At 36.5% G+C, this 18,401-nt stretch overlaps 1 protein-coding gene across 4 annotated transcripts; it reads left to right on the top strand.

Moving 5' to 3' along the window:
* Positions 1 to 1,869: 1,869 nt before the first annotated feature.
* Positions 1,870 to 13,632, top strand: LOC112517941 (sister-chromatid cohesion protein 3). Of its 4 annotated transcripts, XM_025125369.1 has the most exons (22): positions 1,870 to 2,019; positions 2,132 to 2,315; positions 3,023 to 3,135; positions 3,273 to 3,365; positions 3,587 to 3,750; positions 3,842 to 4,078; positions 4,212 to 4,356; positions 4,466 to 4,644; positions 4,752 to 4,897; positions 4,977 to 5,104; positions 5,218 to 5,391; positions 5,530 to 5,691; positions 5,768 to 5,968; positions 6,174 to 6,311; positions 6,409 to 6,612; positions 6,737 to 6,881; positions 8,242 to 8,348; positions 8,755 to 8,892; positions 9,621 to 9,889; positions 10,324 to 10,439; positions 11,880 to 12,182; positions 13,387 to 13,632. In XM_025125369.1, the coding sequence occupies exons 1-22, from the start codon at positions 1,975 to 1,977 to the stop codon at positions 13,398 to 13,400; spliced, it is 3,405 nt and encodes a 1,134-aa protein (XP_024981137.1). In that variant the 5' UTR covers positions 1,870 to 1,974; the 3' UTR covers positions 13,401 to 13,632. The 4 variants fall into 4 exon arrangements, with proteins under 4 accessions (XP_024981137.1, XP_024981139.1, XP_024981141.1 ...); XM_025125371.1 differs by lacking the exon at positions 8,755 to 8,892; XM_025125372.1 differs by lacking the exon at positions 1,870 to 2,019 and having other exon boundaries at positions 2,244 to 2,315; positions 3,007 to 3,135.
* Positions 13,633 to 18,401: the final 4,769 nt, after the last annotated feature.

Genomic DNA, 18,401 nt, shown 5'->3' on the forward strand with positions numbered 1-18,401 from the left:
TCAAGAGCTGCATAATTATTACATTTATTTGTTTAGATATTTTGTTTTGTTAAAATGGATATTTAATCTAAAATTCTAAATTACATATGTTTTTTAAGTTTAATATTTAAAGTCTATTAAAGGCCTAAACCGCCTAAACCGGTCAGACCAGACTGCCTTTCGTGGTCTGGTTTGACCGGTTTAGGCACTTGATGTCAAATCGCTCGGTTTGATAATTTTATAAACCACCATTATGGTTTTGTTTGTGGTCTGAGGGGTTAAACTGCCCAAACCGGACTGCGAACACCCCTACTGTTAATCATTATGACCACTTAATCATTTTGTACAAAACCATTCAGTAACTGTCAAACAGTACCTTACTATATTAAATACGTAAACATTTTAATATACTTTAAGGATCTAAACCATTTGGTCAGTTTTTTTAAACAATTTTTTTATCGTCTAGTCCGAATGAACCGTTTTTAATAAAATTCAATAGAAATTGATTCGTTTTTTGTATAAATTAATTAACATTGGTGTTTATACATATGACGTTGTTGGTCCATAATACCCGTCCTACTACAAGTTATGTAAAACAACACGAATGATGTGATATAAGTCGATGTGTGACTTGTAATTATGTAACACGCCAAATTTTGAGGTTATCTGTAGGGGATCTCCAGTAGACTCAAACTAACAGATGTTTTCTCTTTTGAAGTATATAATATTTATATACGGCAAATAGAACAAATAAACTCACACATCTTCCTCACCTTTTTATGAGGTTTGAACCTCTGACTTCGTAGGAGGTCAAGAACTCATATACCGCTAAACAAAATACCCTTCAGTAACTAACAAATATTCTCCATGGGGATTTGACAGGGGATTAACCGGGGACGAGATGTTAATCCCGGTACCCGATGGGGACCAGGGTCGGGGGCTATTACTAAAAACCGGGCCGGATATTACAAAACTCGTTCCATCCCCGACCTGTTACCATGCCTAGAAGAAAAAACTCTTTTATAAACAACAAAAAGATAAAAATAGCAAGAAAAACAATATTTGTTACAGAGTATTTGGATTACTAAATTCTAATAACGAGAAAATAATGAAAAAGAATACCTAATACGGAGTCAGGAATTTTAGATAGAGGTGTTCGCTTGTTCGTGGTCATGACATCAATTTCATGGCCAACATCGTACACTTGATTCATCAATATGATCAAGAGAGATATGTATTTTTGTGGGTATATGAAATTAGTTATAATGTTAAAGATCGTGTTAAATCGTTACATGTCAGTGCGAAGTGATGGATAACACTTATTGGCAAATGGAACAAGGAGAGGTCGTGTCGTCTCATGGCCACACCCAACCTCTCTATTACTTTATTTTGAGCAATTTCAATATCCGCACGAGTAATAATCAGTGATACATATGGGCACTTCATGTATTTCGCTATATTACGTGAGTATCCTTCTAGTGTTAAAAACAATAAAATTATTGATTTTTTAAAACGTCATTCCGTACCAATTGTAATAAAAACATTATCAACCACAAGGGTGATATCCGATTGATTTAAACTTGTGCTCCAAATATCAAAAGTTCCTGGATATCCAAGGTTCGAACCCAATGAGAAATAAGAAATCCTCTTTGTGACCATGGATGATCGTCCTAAAATTAGTTGACTCGCATAACCGGATGAATATCCAGGTTAATAAAAATAAATAATAATAAAATAAAAGCATTTTTAGAATGCAAACACAAATCTATAAATTTATCTTAGGAGGGAATTATACGGTGTGAAACCGCCATGAAAAAGATACGATGCACCCGTTCTAACAGTGTAGACATGTGAAGTATATTCTGTCTTCAACCCCCAAATAAATCACTTGATTTCCTGGCGGGAATTTCCCAATTCCTCTCTCTCTCTCTCTCTCACTGACACACACACACACACACACACACTCACTACACGTACTATCAAGATCACCGCGCCATGGAAGACGAACCTGATGTTCCTGAACCACTGGTTCGCCGTTCGGTTAGTCTCGAAACCTGTTCGCAAGTTTTTGTTCTTACCGTGATTTGATAACTAGGGTTTTGAATTTTGTTCTAATTGTATGTATGTAAATTGATGTGGTTATGGTTGATAGAAAAGGGCTAGGGTTTTGACGAAGACTTACGATGGGCAAGTACGTAAGATTAGAGACATTGTTGAGTCTGATGAGGAGTCTGGTGATGATTTTGATGAACGTCGTCGGAAACCTAATCGAAACAGAACTACCGAAGAAGCTCCTTATACTCCGGCAGCGAAAGGCGTTGATCAGAGTTTAATCGGTAAGTTATATAATCAATTGAATTTCTGAATCGGAGTTAGTTTAATAAATCATTTATTGTACCCCCCCCCCCCCACAAAAGCAGATTCAGTTTCAAACCTACAATAAGAAGAGCATGATAAGAGGTAAACTAGTTGATTGGTTAAATGTGATACTAGTTCATACTTCGAGCCTTTAAATTACAGTGATCGAATTAAATAAGGGTGAGTTTATAAGGTAGTCAACCTTCATTAATACATGGACTGCTGTTGGTAGCTTTAATGCTGAATAAGTAAGCGTTGTCTCTGTTCTTCAGGGGGTGAAGGTTTAATGTCCGATTGTTTCTTTTTTACACTTGGAGGTTGCAGATTTTTATTTTTATTTCAAACTCGAAAAAAGAATAACCATATTTTTGTAAGTGGAGTCTAAAAGTTTTGTAGGCACATGGAGATGGGGGAGAGTATCGTGTTGACGTTCTGAAATATTTATGCTCTATTGGTAGCATTAGTGTATAGTTTTGTAATACCGACTGAGATTGCATGTTGATATTCATTTACAAGCGTAATTCAATAGCATCAGAAGTGTGGCAATAGCTGCAAAGAAATAGAGTTCTTTAGGCTATCTGTCAGTAGATGATGTTTTGCCCAAGCATATGCCCTTGGGTATCTCTGCTCTGATTCCTTCTACTTGTGACATATGTTTAATTTGCCTAGCCTCTCTCTTTCACAGAGGTTGTTAAAAGGAATGGGAAACTTATTCCGCAAGTGGTTAAATCGTTGGTCGAACAATATGAGAAGGATCCTAAATCTGCAATGGTTGAACTCTTAACGATGCTGTTTGAGGTAACTAAGCATCTTGTTTTATCAAGATAATCAAATGTAGGTTCTTAATTATGTAGCTTCCATATCACGGTAGTCGAAAGAAATAGTACAAATTTAGTCACTTTAGCATGCAATTGACTAAACCTGCAATTGTACAGGCCTGTGGAGCTAAATTTTGCATTCAAGGAGAATTCTTGGATGAGACAAATGTTGATGACGTTGTAGTTGCTCTTGTAAATCTTGCTGCACAAGTATCCTTTGTTGTTGGTTAACTTTCTGTGTTCTTTTACCTAATGTATCAAAGGGCAGGAATGGATGAACTATTTTTGCATGGAAAACCCTTCCACTTATGTAGAAGGGAAAACAGTTTTGGTCAGGACTGTTTCTTCCATTCACTACTTATATTTTATAAGATATTATGGTTTATGAAACATCCGCCCATATGCTTTCCGCTTAACCTGATGGGATTTAGGGTAAAATCGAAGACTATCAAAGTTCAAAAAAGAAGGAACTCAGAAGTTTTAAGGAGAACCTTGTGTTCTTCTGGGATAATTTGGTATCAGAGTGCCAAAATGGTCCGTTGTTTGATCAAGTCTTGTTTGACAAGTGCATGGACTATGTTATTGCTTTGTCATGGTTGGTACTCCTACTCATATGGTTCTCAAGATACATCTATTTCTCGAGATACTTAATTTAGTTAATCAGCTTGATATACACACTTTTGCAGTACTCCTCCAAGGGTTTATCGTCAGGTTGCTTCCTTGGTGGGGCTCCAGCTGGTAACATCTTTCATTGGGGCTGCTAAGATACTTGGTGCCCAACGGCAGACTACACAAAGGCAGTTAATTGCTGAGAAGAAGAAAAATGCAGAGGGGTCTCGTGTTGAATCACTTAATAAAAGGTTGTCAGAGACGCATGAAAAAATCACGATGATAGAGGAGATGATGCGGAAAATATTTACAGGGTACTATTTTTGTTCTTCCTGGAAGGAGGGGGGGGGGGAGGGGTTGGTGGTCGAGTGAGGGGAGATCTCATGCACGCCACTTCATGTTTGCCATATGTTTTTATTAATAATGGATTCCCTGATCCTTTTGAAGGTTGTTTGTGCATCGCTATCGAGACATAGATCCTGAAATCCGCATGTCGTGCATACAATCACTTGGAGCATGGATCTTTTCATATCCATCACTGTTCTTGCAGGATTTGTACTTGAAGTATCTTGGATGGACACTGAATGACAAAGTGAGTTGTATATGTTCAATGAGTTTTGTTGGTGTTAATTTTTTATCTGTTAAAGTATATATATTGGTGCTAACTTACCAGGGGATTACTGTTCTTTATTTATCTACAGAGCGCTGGCGTAAGAAAAGCTTCTGTCCTGGCGTTGCAAAATCTCTATGACGTAGATGACAATGTGCCATCTCTTGGACTATTTACTGAAAGATTTTATAGAAGGATGCTGGATCTTGCTGATGACATTGATATATCTGTTGCTGTATGTGCCATCAGTCTTGTAAAACAACTATTGAGGTATTTGTCAGTATACTGTTTTGTATTTTTTGAAGTTAGTTCAAATTTCAAAGTGTATTCTATTGCTTGAATGATGATCACACGTGGGTTTCTATGGCTCATTGCAGACATCAGTTGGTTCCCGACGATGATTTAGGCTCATTATATGATTTACTAATTGACGATCCTCCCGAAGTCAGGCGTGCCATTGGGGCGCTTGTGTATGATCACGTGATTGCTCAGAAGTTCAATAGCTCACAGTCTCGTTCATCAGGTCTAGTTGATGGCATCCGCAGTTCTGTTTATTCTGACAATGTCACGTAGCCTCACATTAGCGTGCTTGATTCTTGCAGGTGATGAAGGCGATCCATCACAGATTCATCTTCTAAGGATGCTGCAAATACTAAGAGAGTTTTCAACAGATCAGATATTAAGCATCTATGTCATTGATGACATTTGGGAGTTCATGGATGCCATGAAAGTAAGTTGTATATCATAGACTCATCTCCTATCTTTGATTCTCACATTCTTCTTCTACCATCATCCATCTGGTGTAATAGTTTCTACTCTCAAATTCTAAGTTACTTCTTGCAGGACTGGAAACGTATAATCTCTATGCTATTGGACGAGAATCCCTCAATTGAGCTTACAGATGATGATGCTACAAACTTGACTCGATTATTCTGTGCATCTGTCAAGAAAGCTGTAGGAGAGAGGATTGTTCCTGCTACTGACCATCGCAAGCAGATCCACACTAAAGCTCAGAGGGTAAGGAGTGAGCTTGTTTAATCAATCCTTATGATAAGACGCTGTGTATGGCATGCTGCATGCTGATCTCTTTGTTTGTTAGTGCTTGGTTGCACTTGAAGTAATTCTTGCCAATCTATTTTTTGCTTTAATTGCTAGGAAATGATCGAAAGCAATAGGAAGGATATAACTGTTTCTATGATGAAGAACTACCCACAACTTATGCGCAAGTATATGGCTGACAAAACAAAAGTCCCGTCACTTGTTGAAATTATTGTTCACATGAACCTTGAGCTCTACTCCATGAAGAGGCAGGAGCAGGTGGGTAGGTTAAAATTTTAGATCATAGTATCTCTTTGTGCAAGGTCTTACCGTGGATGTTTTCTTTCCTTTCCAGTATTTTAGCACAGTTCTTCAGCTGATGAAAGAGACATTCTTTAAGCATGGTGACAAAGATGCTCTCAGATCTTGTGTTAAGGCCATCGATTCTTGCACGACTGGAAGCCGGGGAGAGCTTCAAGATGTTGCCCAAAATAAATTGAAGGAGCTTGAGGATGAGCTTATTATGAAACTGAAAGCTGCAATAACAGAAGTAGCGGTATAATTGTATTAACAATTTAATATCACCCAGGGTTTTTTTTGTGCCCCCTGATTGGCCAAGTTAATAAACCTTATAAGGAAATTAGTGCTACTTTATGAATCTAACTATCCATGTTATTGCAACAATATTATCCTAAATGTAAGTGAAGTTTTTTGCTTTATATATTTTAGTCAAATTAACATGACGCGGATTTACCTTGTAGGATGGCGACGATGAGTACTCGCTTCTTGTAAATATGAAAAGGTTGTACGAGCTGCAATTGTCAAGGCCTGTAGCAATTGAAAGTTTGTATGATGATATCACTATGGTTCTAAAAAATTTCCGGAATATAGATGATGAGGTGTGGGATCCAAATTTTTTACAATGAAAATTTGGATTTTTCTCTATTCATATAAAGATTCTATTCTTACATACTTTTATTTTTTTGTACTATGTAGGTTATTAGTTTTCTGCTTCTCAATATGTATTTGCATGTTGCCTGGTGCTTACACTCAATTACGACCAGCAAGGTTGTCCCTGAGGCATCATTATCTTCTCTGATATCCAAAAGGAACACATTGTTTGAGGAACTTGAGCACTTTTTGCAAATTCCACCTGAAGCTCTAGGAAAGGGAAATTCTGGAAGCCTCCTTGCATCTAGGGTGAGCATTTTTAACTCTTTGCTGCAACCTCTCACTCATGTTTAGACTTTTTGCACTTAAGTATATTGCTTGTTTGAACCGTCTGTAACAATTTTGGTCCACTAAAATCTCCCATTTCTCCAAGGTCTGTACAATACTTGCAGAATTGTGGTGTTTGTTCAGAAAGTCAATCTATGCGTCTACAGAGATGGAAAGTTTAGGATACCGTCCTGATGTTTCTACTCTTAGGAAATTCTGGAAGCTTTGTGAGCAACAACTTGATATTTCAGGTGACATATCCTTCTCAAGTTCCGTGTTATGTTAAAATTGTGTACATGTAATTGTAAGTGACTGGGCCTTCTTTTCTCTTTTGCATGACAAGAACTAGGCAAGAAATTACCCTTTTTGAAAAATATTGATATTTTGTCTTTGTTCTCCTTCTCTTTTCCCCTTCCGTTTGGGATGGAAAGGAAACTGTTGTACCAAACAGGAACTCAAAACCAATTACTGAAGGAAGTGCTTTATGTGTATATGTGAAACTGACCAAAAGGGAATTCGACTCGCTTGATCTCTGTGTCTGTTTGGTGTGTGTTGTTGGCATATGCAAACATGTACATGTGCATTCTGTTTACGTCTCATGTTCCGATTTCTCATGTTTAAGTGCTGCTAATCAATGTGCTTGGAGCTAGTGTTTTTTCCTCCTTTCTTTTCTCTTTTTAAGATTCAATAGTTTGTATAGGAATTAGGAAGATATTAAACAGAATCACAGGGACAAACCTCAGCAGTTTATAGGACTGCCCGCAACAATTAGAAGGCTTAAAACTGCAGCCAACTACGTCCCTGAAGGCGCCGAGGGAAAAACACAATTTTTATATATTTTAGCAAGTCGAATTAGGCCACCTTTCACTTCAAAAAGAATTCACTTTTCCATCTTTGCATCATTATATAAATTTATCCCTGTAATGTTGGCAGGGATCTCTGTTCCTCGGAAGAGTATTTAGCTTGCATTTAATCAATCTACCAGTAATATCAACAAACCCCGGTGCAGAGAGTTGCTTCTGTCGGTGATATCATTTTGCTCCTCCCATTTATTGTGCTTGTAGGAGCGTAGAATGCTTTATGTGATCTCTTTTGAAAGAATTTCCTTGGACATTAACAAACAAGGTCTACCACTTGCAGACAGGGTCCACTGTACCCACCTCCCTTGGCTACTTGAATTGATCAAATATAAAATATACAAACTAGAGAAAAGGCTCTCATCAAGTTCCAAAGTCTCCTGGGCCATGATATCTAGGGTTGTTTGAGAGGCCAACCATATCCTTCTTATCCCCATGCTGTTTTTCCATGGCAGCACAGCCATATTATAGAAGCACACCAAGGAACATGCTTTGAACCAAGCGGGCTCTGCCCAAGCCACCCGGGTATTCCTAATATTGTAGAATCCCAGATATATCTGAGGGTCAACCAGCTTGTCCAAGAAAACAAAACTATGTGTAGGTCTAATCTGTGGCAAACATAGCATAAAGCTAAAGATGTTAATAACTAGCATCGACACTTTAGGAAAACATGAAGGTGCAGTCACACTTATAATCTTTTGGTGTCTATGTTCCAATTTTTCGTCTGCAAATTGACCCTTTCACAACCCTGCAGATGAAACGGAAGATGAAGATGTTAACAAAGAGTATGTGGAAGAAACAAATCGAGATGCTGTTATGATTGCTGCTGCCAAATTAGTTGCAGTCGAAGCTGTTCCCAAGGTCATCATCTTATCCATAAATTGTTGCTTACTTCCATCAAGTTTTTCAAAATTTTGTACAAACCTTTTTGTTTTCAAGTTCTTCGTTATCATTTTGTTTATCTGTTACACTTTGCACAAGCCGCGGGTCTTCATAGAAACAACCGCTCTGCTCTTTTGGCTAGAGGTCAGGTCTACGTGGCCCCCCTTGTGGACGGGATATGCCGGGCTTGTTTGGCTTGGTTTGGGTTTATATGGTCTGGAAGTGGACATTTTGGAATCTCAATTGTTATTTTTTAGTTATCTACATTTATTTTAAAGGAAAATCCATACGTGTATCAGCTGCACCATATTTTTACTGTTTCTCATGGTTCCTTAAGACCTTTTGAGTTTGTTGACGTGTACTACAATTTTTATGGCAAATGTAGGAGTATCTTTCCCCGGATATCATTTCCCATTATGTGATGCATGGGACAAGTGTGGCTGAAATAGTTAAATATCTAGTTGTTGGTCTTAGGAAAAAGGATGAGGATGTCTCTGATATATTTCTGGAGGCACTGAAACAGGTAAGACTTGTCATTCACTTAACAAAATACGCTATTATATGCTTCTTTAGTTTTCTGCAGCTACATATTCGTAAATGGTGTTTTTCTGGATGCTTTACGTACATAGGGCTTTCTTATGATTAACTTGAGTTAACTTAAATGTTATGAGGAGACGAAAGAAAAAGGTTCAACATAAATACTAAAATACATGAGATTCAGGTCATTGGAGCCTCTTTTGGACCTATAATATAAGCAAAAAGCCAAGTACATGCTGTTTTTTTTATCTTTTCCTTCGTACCAGTTGTGGATGGAAATTTCTTCATTTCCTGCATCATCTTTATCTCGTCTTTGTTTGGGGTAAAACTTTCCATAGTCTCTATCCTTTTACTAGCTGGCCATGAGTTAGAGAAGCCTGAGTTCGCACTTACTGTTGTGTTCTGTGTGGGGTCATGCATGTACCCTTAGTATTTAACTTTCAGATGAACAGGAATGCACACCAAAGGAAAACACAGTGTGTATATATACATCTGAAGTATATGATATTTTTATGCTGCACAACTCCCCCACACTCCTCGCCTTTGGTGAGCTTGAACCCTTGACCTCTAGAGAGGCTGAGCGCTCCTGGTAACCTGGATACCACTAGGCCATTGCCTCTTTCGTAATAGATTGTAAATTTCAAGCATGTTCTTTTGGATTTCCGGTATTAAGTTTTCATTATTGATCCTAAATAGTTATTGTCTTTTGACTAGTCATATGGACGGTATTTGGCGGTACCTTCTACTTCCAATGATGAATCCTTGTCTGCCAAGAGACTCAAGGAATGTAAAGATCTAGCTACTCGTCTTTCTGGTTTCTTTGTTGGTGCTGCTGCACGTAATAAGAATAGATCGGTAATCTATAATATTGTGACCAATGGAGTTGAGTATGCTTTCACGGATGCCCCACGGCGCCTGTCTTTCTTGATGTGTGCGGTTACAAATTTTGCATCCAAACTTCCCAAGCCTGATAATCTTGGCATGTAAGAGCCTTCTCTCATTGTAGGCGAATTGTTCTAGAAAATTTAGGGCAAAATGCAATGAAGTTTGACTTGGTTTTTTATTCAGTATAACAAAGAATTTTTTCTCAATCAATGTAACAAAGTTTCAAAATTTCCTATTTTTTACCATTTTGACTGATAATCTGCTGATCTTGTGAGATCCAATGACATGGCTGTGAAGTTTATCGTCCAGTTTGCTGTAATCTTTTCGGAATAGTATTCATGTCATCAAATGTTACAAAATCAGCAGCTTACCGGTGAAAATGGGTACATAATTGGAAAATTTGAAACTTCATTACATCGATTGAGAATTTTTTTGTTACACTAAATAGAAACTAAACCAAAATTTATTGTTATCTTGCCCGGAAAGTTATTATGTACAGGAACAACTAAATATTACTTACCTCCATAATCAGTTTAAAGGATCTTCAAGATCGAACAGCAAGTGTAAACACAGATGAAGATCCAAGTGGCTGGCGCCCCTACTTGACATTTGTAGACGGCCTACGTGAGAGATGTGCTAAAAATGAAGGTTCGTTGGTTTCTTTAAGTCCCTTGATAAATGAACTTTAATGTTGTTAAGTATATCAGATATGATGATATTCCAACCTCCCATTCTCTCAGCCAATACATGTAGAAGTAGAAGAATATGTGTGGAAAACAAAAAGCATCTCTAATAGACTATAATTTCCAAAATGGAGAAGCAAAAGTCAGAATTTTTGAAGAAGAAAATTACTTCAACTCCAGCAGTGTCTCCATTTTTGGAGATTTCAAAAAAAAAGTATATATAATAAAATATTTAGTAGATCTAATATCCCAACATACTTTCAAATAAACTTTATATGAAATAGTAGTACTGTAGTACATTCAACTTCATTGGTGGAAACATTAAAATAACATTTCTGTCTCTTCAGCATTTAATTTTCGAGAGTTCTCTAGATTTGGAGATCTTTATCCCCTCTCTCCTACTTTCTTCTTTTGGAGGATCTGTTGGAGATGCTGTAAGAAGCGTCTTTGACATATCATTTATTCGCAAATAAATCTTGATGTGCAATGAAGTTCAGAAAGAACCTTCCATAACATATTGACATAGCCGGGAAAATGTAAATTACTTTCTTCATAGCTGTTTTAGTTCCTTTCTACCCAGGACTTCTCAGATGAAACATATGGTTCTTATGACGAATGTACTTATATAGTTCTGTCATGCATTCCGCCCTTCCCAAGATAAGTGTCTACATTTCTGTTCAAATTTGTCTCCAAAATAAGTGTCCAAATTTCTATTCAAGTTTGTCTCCAAAATAAGTGTCCTCTTTCAAAACATATGGTAATAATTAACTAAATTTCCAATTCTACCCTTACTTATAATGCACAAATATTTAAGAGTTGATGAGAGAGAGAGTAAAAATGGTCATTCAGTTAATTAGAATGTGTAATAAGTGCACTCTTCTTAAATTGCGTGTTTTTCATTATTGACATTTATTTTGAGACCGAGTACCTTGTGGGGATGGTTATCATCTGGACATGGTTTGCATCTGATTTATATAGGTAGCTCAAATCTCGTTAGGGCCCGTTTGATTTGTGGGATTTAGGATTGCATTCCTTTCCAATCCCGCTTTTGGTTTAAACTAAAATCCGAAATTGGAATCTCACAAACACTCTGGAAATTCCATGGGGTTAGTTGGTATTTCAGGTGGTTTATAGGATTTGTTTGTAATACTGCTCTAAATATTTTAATTACATTCGTTGTGTAATAGTTAATTAATATGAAGTAACTTAATTATTTTTTTTATCTATAAATTATCTATATTCCCTGAAATTCAATTCCATTCCAAATCCTTCAAACCAAACACACCAAAGATTCCAAATCCTTCTATGAAATCCAAATCCCTAAAAAACATTCTGTCAGACCAAATGTCCCCTTACTGTTTCAGTGGGTTTCTGACTTTTATGACGTCTGAAACTAATATTTCAGAGGAGAGAGAAGGGACGTCGGTTAGACGGCGTGGTCGGCCTCGTAAGAAACAGAATATGGAAGGGAAGAAACTCTTTGTTGAGAACACTTCAAGTGAAGATGAGGAGGAGGATTCAATAAGCATATCCGATCATGGTGAGGAAGAAAATCAAGCAGACGAGGATGAAGATGAGGAGGTGCCTTTAATACATTCAATTAGAGCATCTGCAAAACTCAGGGCCCTAAAAGTTTCAAGAGACCAAAACAGAGGCCAGACGTCAACTGCTCCATCTGCGGAGAATTTGGCTGCATCAAGGACATCAGGTGCGTTTATATATTCACATTTTTATTGGAAACGGGCATTTTTTTTTGGAAATGGGTGATCCCAGACTAATCCAATGGAGATGGCAGTGGCCTGAGACTAATCTCCCAGTGGCCACAAGCACATATGGAGATGGCAGGATTCAAACTCGGGTTGATTTAATCATCAGCTTGTCTTTATCCACCACGCTACCACCCTTGTGGTTATACACTTATATTCATGTTTTTGCTTAAAATCAACCAATTATATTGCATAACTGTGATGGATTTTCTTTCATTTACTTGCTCAAACCACCAAGTTTTCATTTTTGAGTCAGGCAAAATGCATCATAATGCAAGAAAGTTTGGTTTAGTTCCTATTTTGTGTAACAAAGATTTTTTTCCCTTGATTGATGCAACAATGTTCCAAAATGATAAGATCTCAATGTAAATTGATTCAAAATTGAAAGAGAATTATAGGATTACTGGAATTCAAGAGCCAGTTCTCTCCCAATACAAAGTTGATAACAGACAAATAACACGCCCCTTATTTCCTCACTCTGTTATTATAAACTGCCCTCCCAAGAAACACTTACTAAACTGCCCTCTCTATTTTACTCGCGTTTCCTTTATACTTCTTTCTCACATATGTTTTAACCAACTGAGGTCTATCAGTAACCTGCTGATCTTTGTAACTTCTGATGACATGGATAACGAAGTGGACGATAAACTTGACTTTCACGTCATCAAATGTTACGTTAAGTAGAGGACATTCAGATACTCTTGTTACATTAAATAGGAAAATTTGAAACTTTGTTACATTGATTGAGATTTTTTTTTGTTACACTAAATAGGAACTAAAACAAACTCTGCATTTTGATGATTTGACCCTTGTTGGTTCTGTAGAAGAATATTTTTGTAAGCCCAGGAAACACCTATGCCAAACCTGAAATCCAGTATTGAAAAATGCATATTTGGATGCGGTAGTTGACTAGTCTGTTCATCACCCATCTCTTGTATGATTATGAGAGACCATCTTCGATGGGGACACCAAATCTTACACCAAAAACCATATTCGACTCTAAATCATTCCAATGGGGACACCAAATCTGGCACAGAATTTGGTGTAATGAATGGTAACACACTCGTAACGCTATTCATCTCTACCCCTTCCAGGCCCTACTTTTGAAGATTTGGATGTTTGATGTTGTTCTCTTTTATCTTGCAGGGGCTTCTAATTAGTGACCATCAAGTTAATTGAAATATCTAAAGAATATTTTGGTTTCATGTAGATTGTTTGTGTGATCGAAGCAGGTAATTAGTTTGTTATGTTTCCACATGGTTTTAGCATCATAGACGCTTATTGTTCTGTTAAAACTTTTGCCCTCTTTGATGCAAGATTGGTGACGGAAACGAAAAATCAAATAGAAAGATATATATGTATCAACTGTGACGTTCCTCGTGTCTTTTGGTTGGATATCGTCATCGTATCCTTTTTGCTTGCATATAACCCATCACAGAAACGGTCTCTCTACTATTGGGGTAGTGGATGACAAATATGGGAATATGATGTTCCCCATGTCTTTAGTTGGATATCTGTCATCGTTGTTTTTGCTTGGATATAACCTACCATGGAAAGTTTTTGCTCATTTGTCTTGGATGTGGGTGTAATCCATACGAGCAACCAGGTTTGAGCCTGGGCACCACTCTTCTGCCAATGGGGGTGGCATCTAGAGATGCACCAGGCCGGGGCCTTCTGAACCATTTTTTCAGTCAGCAAAACAAGGCCCGAGCCTTTCTGGGCTTAATCGGGCTATTTCAAGCTTTTTCAGGCTAGGCTTGCTCCCAAAATATTAATGTGACCAGGCTTTGAGGTCTGGCCTGGACTAGACTTCAGGGCTGTTTACCGACAATAGTTAATAAGTACTGTGAAATAAGAGGTCTGATTAGAGCAAGTATCTTTGTCTGGAGCAAATGTTGTTTGTAAAAAATTGTTTACCAAGTATTCTGGATTTGATGCTGACTAATAAAAAAATGACCATTATAATATATATGTGATGAAGTGCTTAAACTAATGCGACTATTTACCAAATTTTATGTATGAATAATTGTTGAAATGATAAAAATACAAATTTCATAATAAAAATATATTTAACCGGGAAAATAAATTGAATTTAAACATAATAATTGTCGTACAGATCTTAATTTGAAATATTAGATAATAAGTGATTTGCAATTTGATCACGCAAACTAGTCATATATTCACTATATTGAGAACTCCATTGCATTTAATCGACTTTTATTTTATTGTTTCCTTCACGTTGTTTTTCGTTGGCGGTGAACATCGTGTTCTCATCGTGTTCCATAAATAATAGGTCTTGGATATTGCATTTACTTATAAAGTTATGAATCGTGAAACAAGCAATCACCACACCTTTCTGTATTGAAAAAGGATAAGAAGCCATTTGCTAAAGGATTGAAAATCTTGTTTTTAAGACACCATATGCACGTTCGATAACATTTCTAAATTGTGCATGAACATGATTGAACATTTCTTCTTTCGTTAATGCTCGTCTACATCGAGAATCTGCTAACCAATATATCGCATTGCGATACAGAGTCATAAATCCACGAGTACAAGTATATGCAGCATCACAAAGATAATATTCATCTGTAATTACATCTAGAACTTAAAAAATGTGGATTAATAATAATCTTTTAATGTTAATAAAATGATACTTACTTGATGAAGGAAACGGGAATCCCGAAGTTGGAGTTAAATGCAACTTCCCTCAAAACTTTTGAATCATGTGCAATGTTTTCCATCCAACCCATACAAAAGTGAATATCATATTAAAATCACAAATGACTAAGACGTTTTGGTAGCATTCCGCTCTTCCTCCATACTTTGTTTGTTGATCACTAGGCACAACTGCATGTATCAGGGTTCCATCTAGTGCACCTATAGCCCCTTTTAAAAAATATCAACTATAAGAAGCTTGTAAAAATATAAAAAACGTTTAAAAATTATCAAATTATAAGAAGCTTGTAAAAATATCAAAAAAGTTTAGAAATTATCAAATCAATAACATAAATCATACCAAAAATATTTCTTTGAGGTGCCTAAATCTCTCTTATGAATTTGATTTTCCATTAACCGATGTTGGCCCTACTACTTCTCTCGCGAATTCCATCATTCCTTGCAATACTTCATGAAAACAATTATGAATAGTCCGCGTAGAGTGTTGAAATCTACGTTTAACCAAGCGAAAGCGTTCATTGTGAGCAACAATTGTCAAAAACATCGTCATCTTCTGTTCAACACTTATTTGTCTACTTGATTGCAACCAATTTTTTTGTTTAAAATGGTCGCATAACATTATAAAGGCATCACGAGATAAACACATCAATTCATGACATTGCGTGTTGGATCCACTTAATAATTCTTGTGTATACGCATGTCTAGTGAGAACCGAAGTGTTATCTCTCACCCTTTCTATTTGTGTTGAAGTTCTTCTTCTAAAATACCAATATACAATATCCACAATCAAAATAATATTATTTTCATCCATGTATGACCTTGCAAATATAAAACCCAAAATAACATCATCTTAGGTTGCAAGGATATCATAAATATAACATCAAGTTTAAACAAATATTCCGTCAAATTGAAATAGCCATTTATTCATATTATATCAATCATAATATCATCCAAACAAAACATTCTAAAAAAATCATCTAAAAAAGATTGTTCAAAACAAAACATCACCAAACTAAAATAAGCCGAGCTTACCACCTGTAAATTTAACCCATCCCTCACACCTCTCCTCACTCAAGCGTAGCCAAATTTTCCTATAGTCGGTGCTTTGGCTAAATATGTAAAGTGCTATGTCATACAATGGAGTTTGTTCCCACCCAAGTGTTTCCAACTTATCTATGCAATGATCCATCTCATCCTCCCCTGGTGTTTATTCAAGATCTGTTTAACATGTGTCACAACCCCTGCTAAATCATCCTCATTTTCCAAACGTTGTTTTCCTCTTGGCTTTATTTTTCCTTGAGGTTGGGGACGAAAAACAATCTCTTCTTCCGTAGGAAGTGGTTCTTGTGTTAGATCATAATAGTCTTGTGTGCTATAATCTTCAGCAATTTCAGGAGTCACACTAGGAGGGTTTGGAACAGTAGCAGTTGGTCCCCAAGTTCCAACACCAGTGGAAGTCACACAATCAAACAATTGAAAACAAAGTTAAGGAAAGGGAAGAGGTGCAGTCTGCAATTTCTCAACAAATTTGTTTTGCTGTTTATAAAAGATTTATAAGTATATATAAAAGAAGAATTTAAGAAAATAATCTTAATAGAAAAAGATAAAACGTAACCTTCATTTCTATCTATCATTCATTTTTTGACAAATTAAACATGTTTGTTGATGCATCATAAACATTACTCGTCTTGTTTCTTAACTATGTCCATGCTCCATACTTTCCTTTGAGGTAATCATAATGGTTTTTTATTTGTCGTTGTTCAACAACAAAATTATGATTCTTTTGTAGCACTTCTGCTACATTCTTCCAAGAAACTGCCTTAAGGCTACCCCTTTCTCGTCCATTTACGAAGATCTCATGCAAACAAGACTCGATAAATGTTTTCACCACATTTTTTTTCCAGTTAACCCTAGGCTTTTTTGATTGTGAAGATTCGCCAAAATTTGTCATCATATCTAAAACATTAACCATCATATCATGATTAGCTCAAAGGTGCATGTCTTGTAATCCAAATAATTAACGGTTGTTTGCTTCAAATTGAGGAATAAAAATGGTCCTCTTAGCAAACAACGACATGATAGTTATAAGACCTCTTATACTAACGGTAAATACAAACTCCATCAAACATATAATAAGCATGAAACATAGTTTAGACATAGCATTATAATTCAGGCCGTTGACCCTTTGGTAGGTATTTGGTAATCACTGTAGTAAGGGAAGATGGATCTACAGGCCTAGTTAAAAATACAGATTTGTACCAGAAATATAATGAACCAGTGTTTTGTCTACCATATCTATTTGTTGTATCATTTGATAGGCAGTTTGTATTGTAGCACCAGTGCAAATTATTTTTTGGTTAAAAACCAAATAGAGCATACTTGAAAGTAGCTCATATGGTATCCACTATCCACACATAGTTTTATAAACAACCTTAAGATAGCATACTACGAAACACATTAGCTTCCTTTTCTATGTTTGTATGTATGTATGTATAAATGTATATTATATAGTAAATGATAAATTTTCAAGATCATAAGCATCACTGAACCAATTGCAACTCCATATATGATAACTAGCATTTGGGAGCATCTAAATCAAAGCCAAAAAATGATGTCTTAACTCAGCTTATTTAGTTCAATTCTTAACTAGATTTTGCCCAATTTCTAATTTAAAACAACAGCAAACCAGAATCCTTAAACATACCCACAATATAATTGTTCTCCAAATCATTTATTTAACAGAACTTGTTAAACATTGATTTAAACAGGCAAAATCAAACATTTATTCATCAACCAAAAACATAAAGAAGCCCTAAATAGATCAACGGTAACAAATCATTACTCAACAAATAAAAACCCTAATCTTGAAGACCTTAGACATAAACGAATGGTAATGACATACCTGAAATTGTAGATGGAGCCTGATTAGAGCATATTGCCGATGACAAACAGAGGAAGGCGAACGAGAGAATGAGGATGAAAACAGGAGATCGATGAACTATAATGAAGGGTTCTACAGTCTTGATTGCTTCTAAAACAGGGACGATTGATCTTTAAAGGATGAAGAATGCGATTGAAATAGGGGGAATGGAGGATAAAATCGAAAAAAAATCAACAACGTATCTCTGATTGCGATAAGGAGGGTAATGCTTGCTGACCGATTCTTGCCGGGTCAACGGGACGGTCAGACCCTCTTTTCATAATACATGACTAGTAAACATTCCACTTCTTATCAAGGTAAGAGGCTCTTATTCAATAAGTGTTTATAAGTAGCAAGTAAACACCCCCTTTGGGCTCACCATGACCAAGCTTTTTCGGGTTGGGCTTTGCACTTGGGCCCTTTTTGTTCAACCCTATTTCTTCTCAACCTACCATGGAAAGTAGAGATACATAAGACCGGGACTTCCAAGCCTGTTTTGTACTAGAGTTTGGGGTTAGAAAAAAGGCCCAATTCGCCTGATCGGGCTATAAGACCAGGCTTC

This window comes from Cynara cardunculus, assembly GCF_001531365.2.
Source record: "Cynara cardunculus var. scolymus isolate 2C chromosome LG 9, CcrdV1, whole genome shotgun sequence".
In the NCBI taxonomy this organism is placed as follows: domain Eukaryota; kingdom Viridiplantae; phylum Streptophyta; class Magnoliopsida; order Asterales; family Asteraceae; genus Cynara; species Cynara cardunculus.

Bases quoted from the DNA above. Each gene is read 5' to 3' on its own strand.
- LOC112517941 (XM_025125369.1), top strand. From the start codon at position 1,975: ATGGAAGACGAACCTGATGTTCCTGAACCACTGGTTCGCCGTTCG. The intron at 5,692-5,767 runs GTGGGTAGGTTA...TTTCCTTTCCAG, and splicing joins CCATGAAGAGGCAGGAGCAG to TATTTTAGCACAGTTCTTCA. The intron at 9,890-10,323 runs GTAAGAGCCTTC...CTCCATAATCAG, and splicing joins AAGCCTGATAATCTTGGCAT to TTTAAAGGATCTTCAAGATC.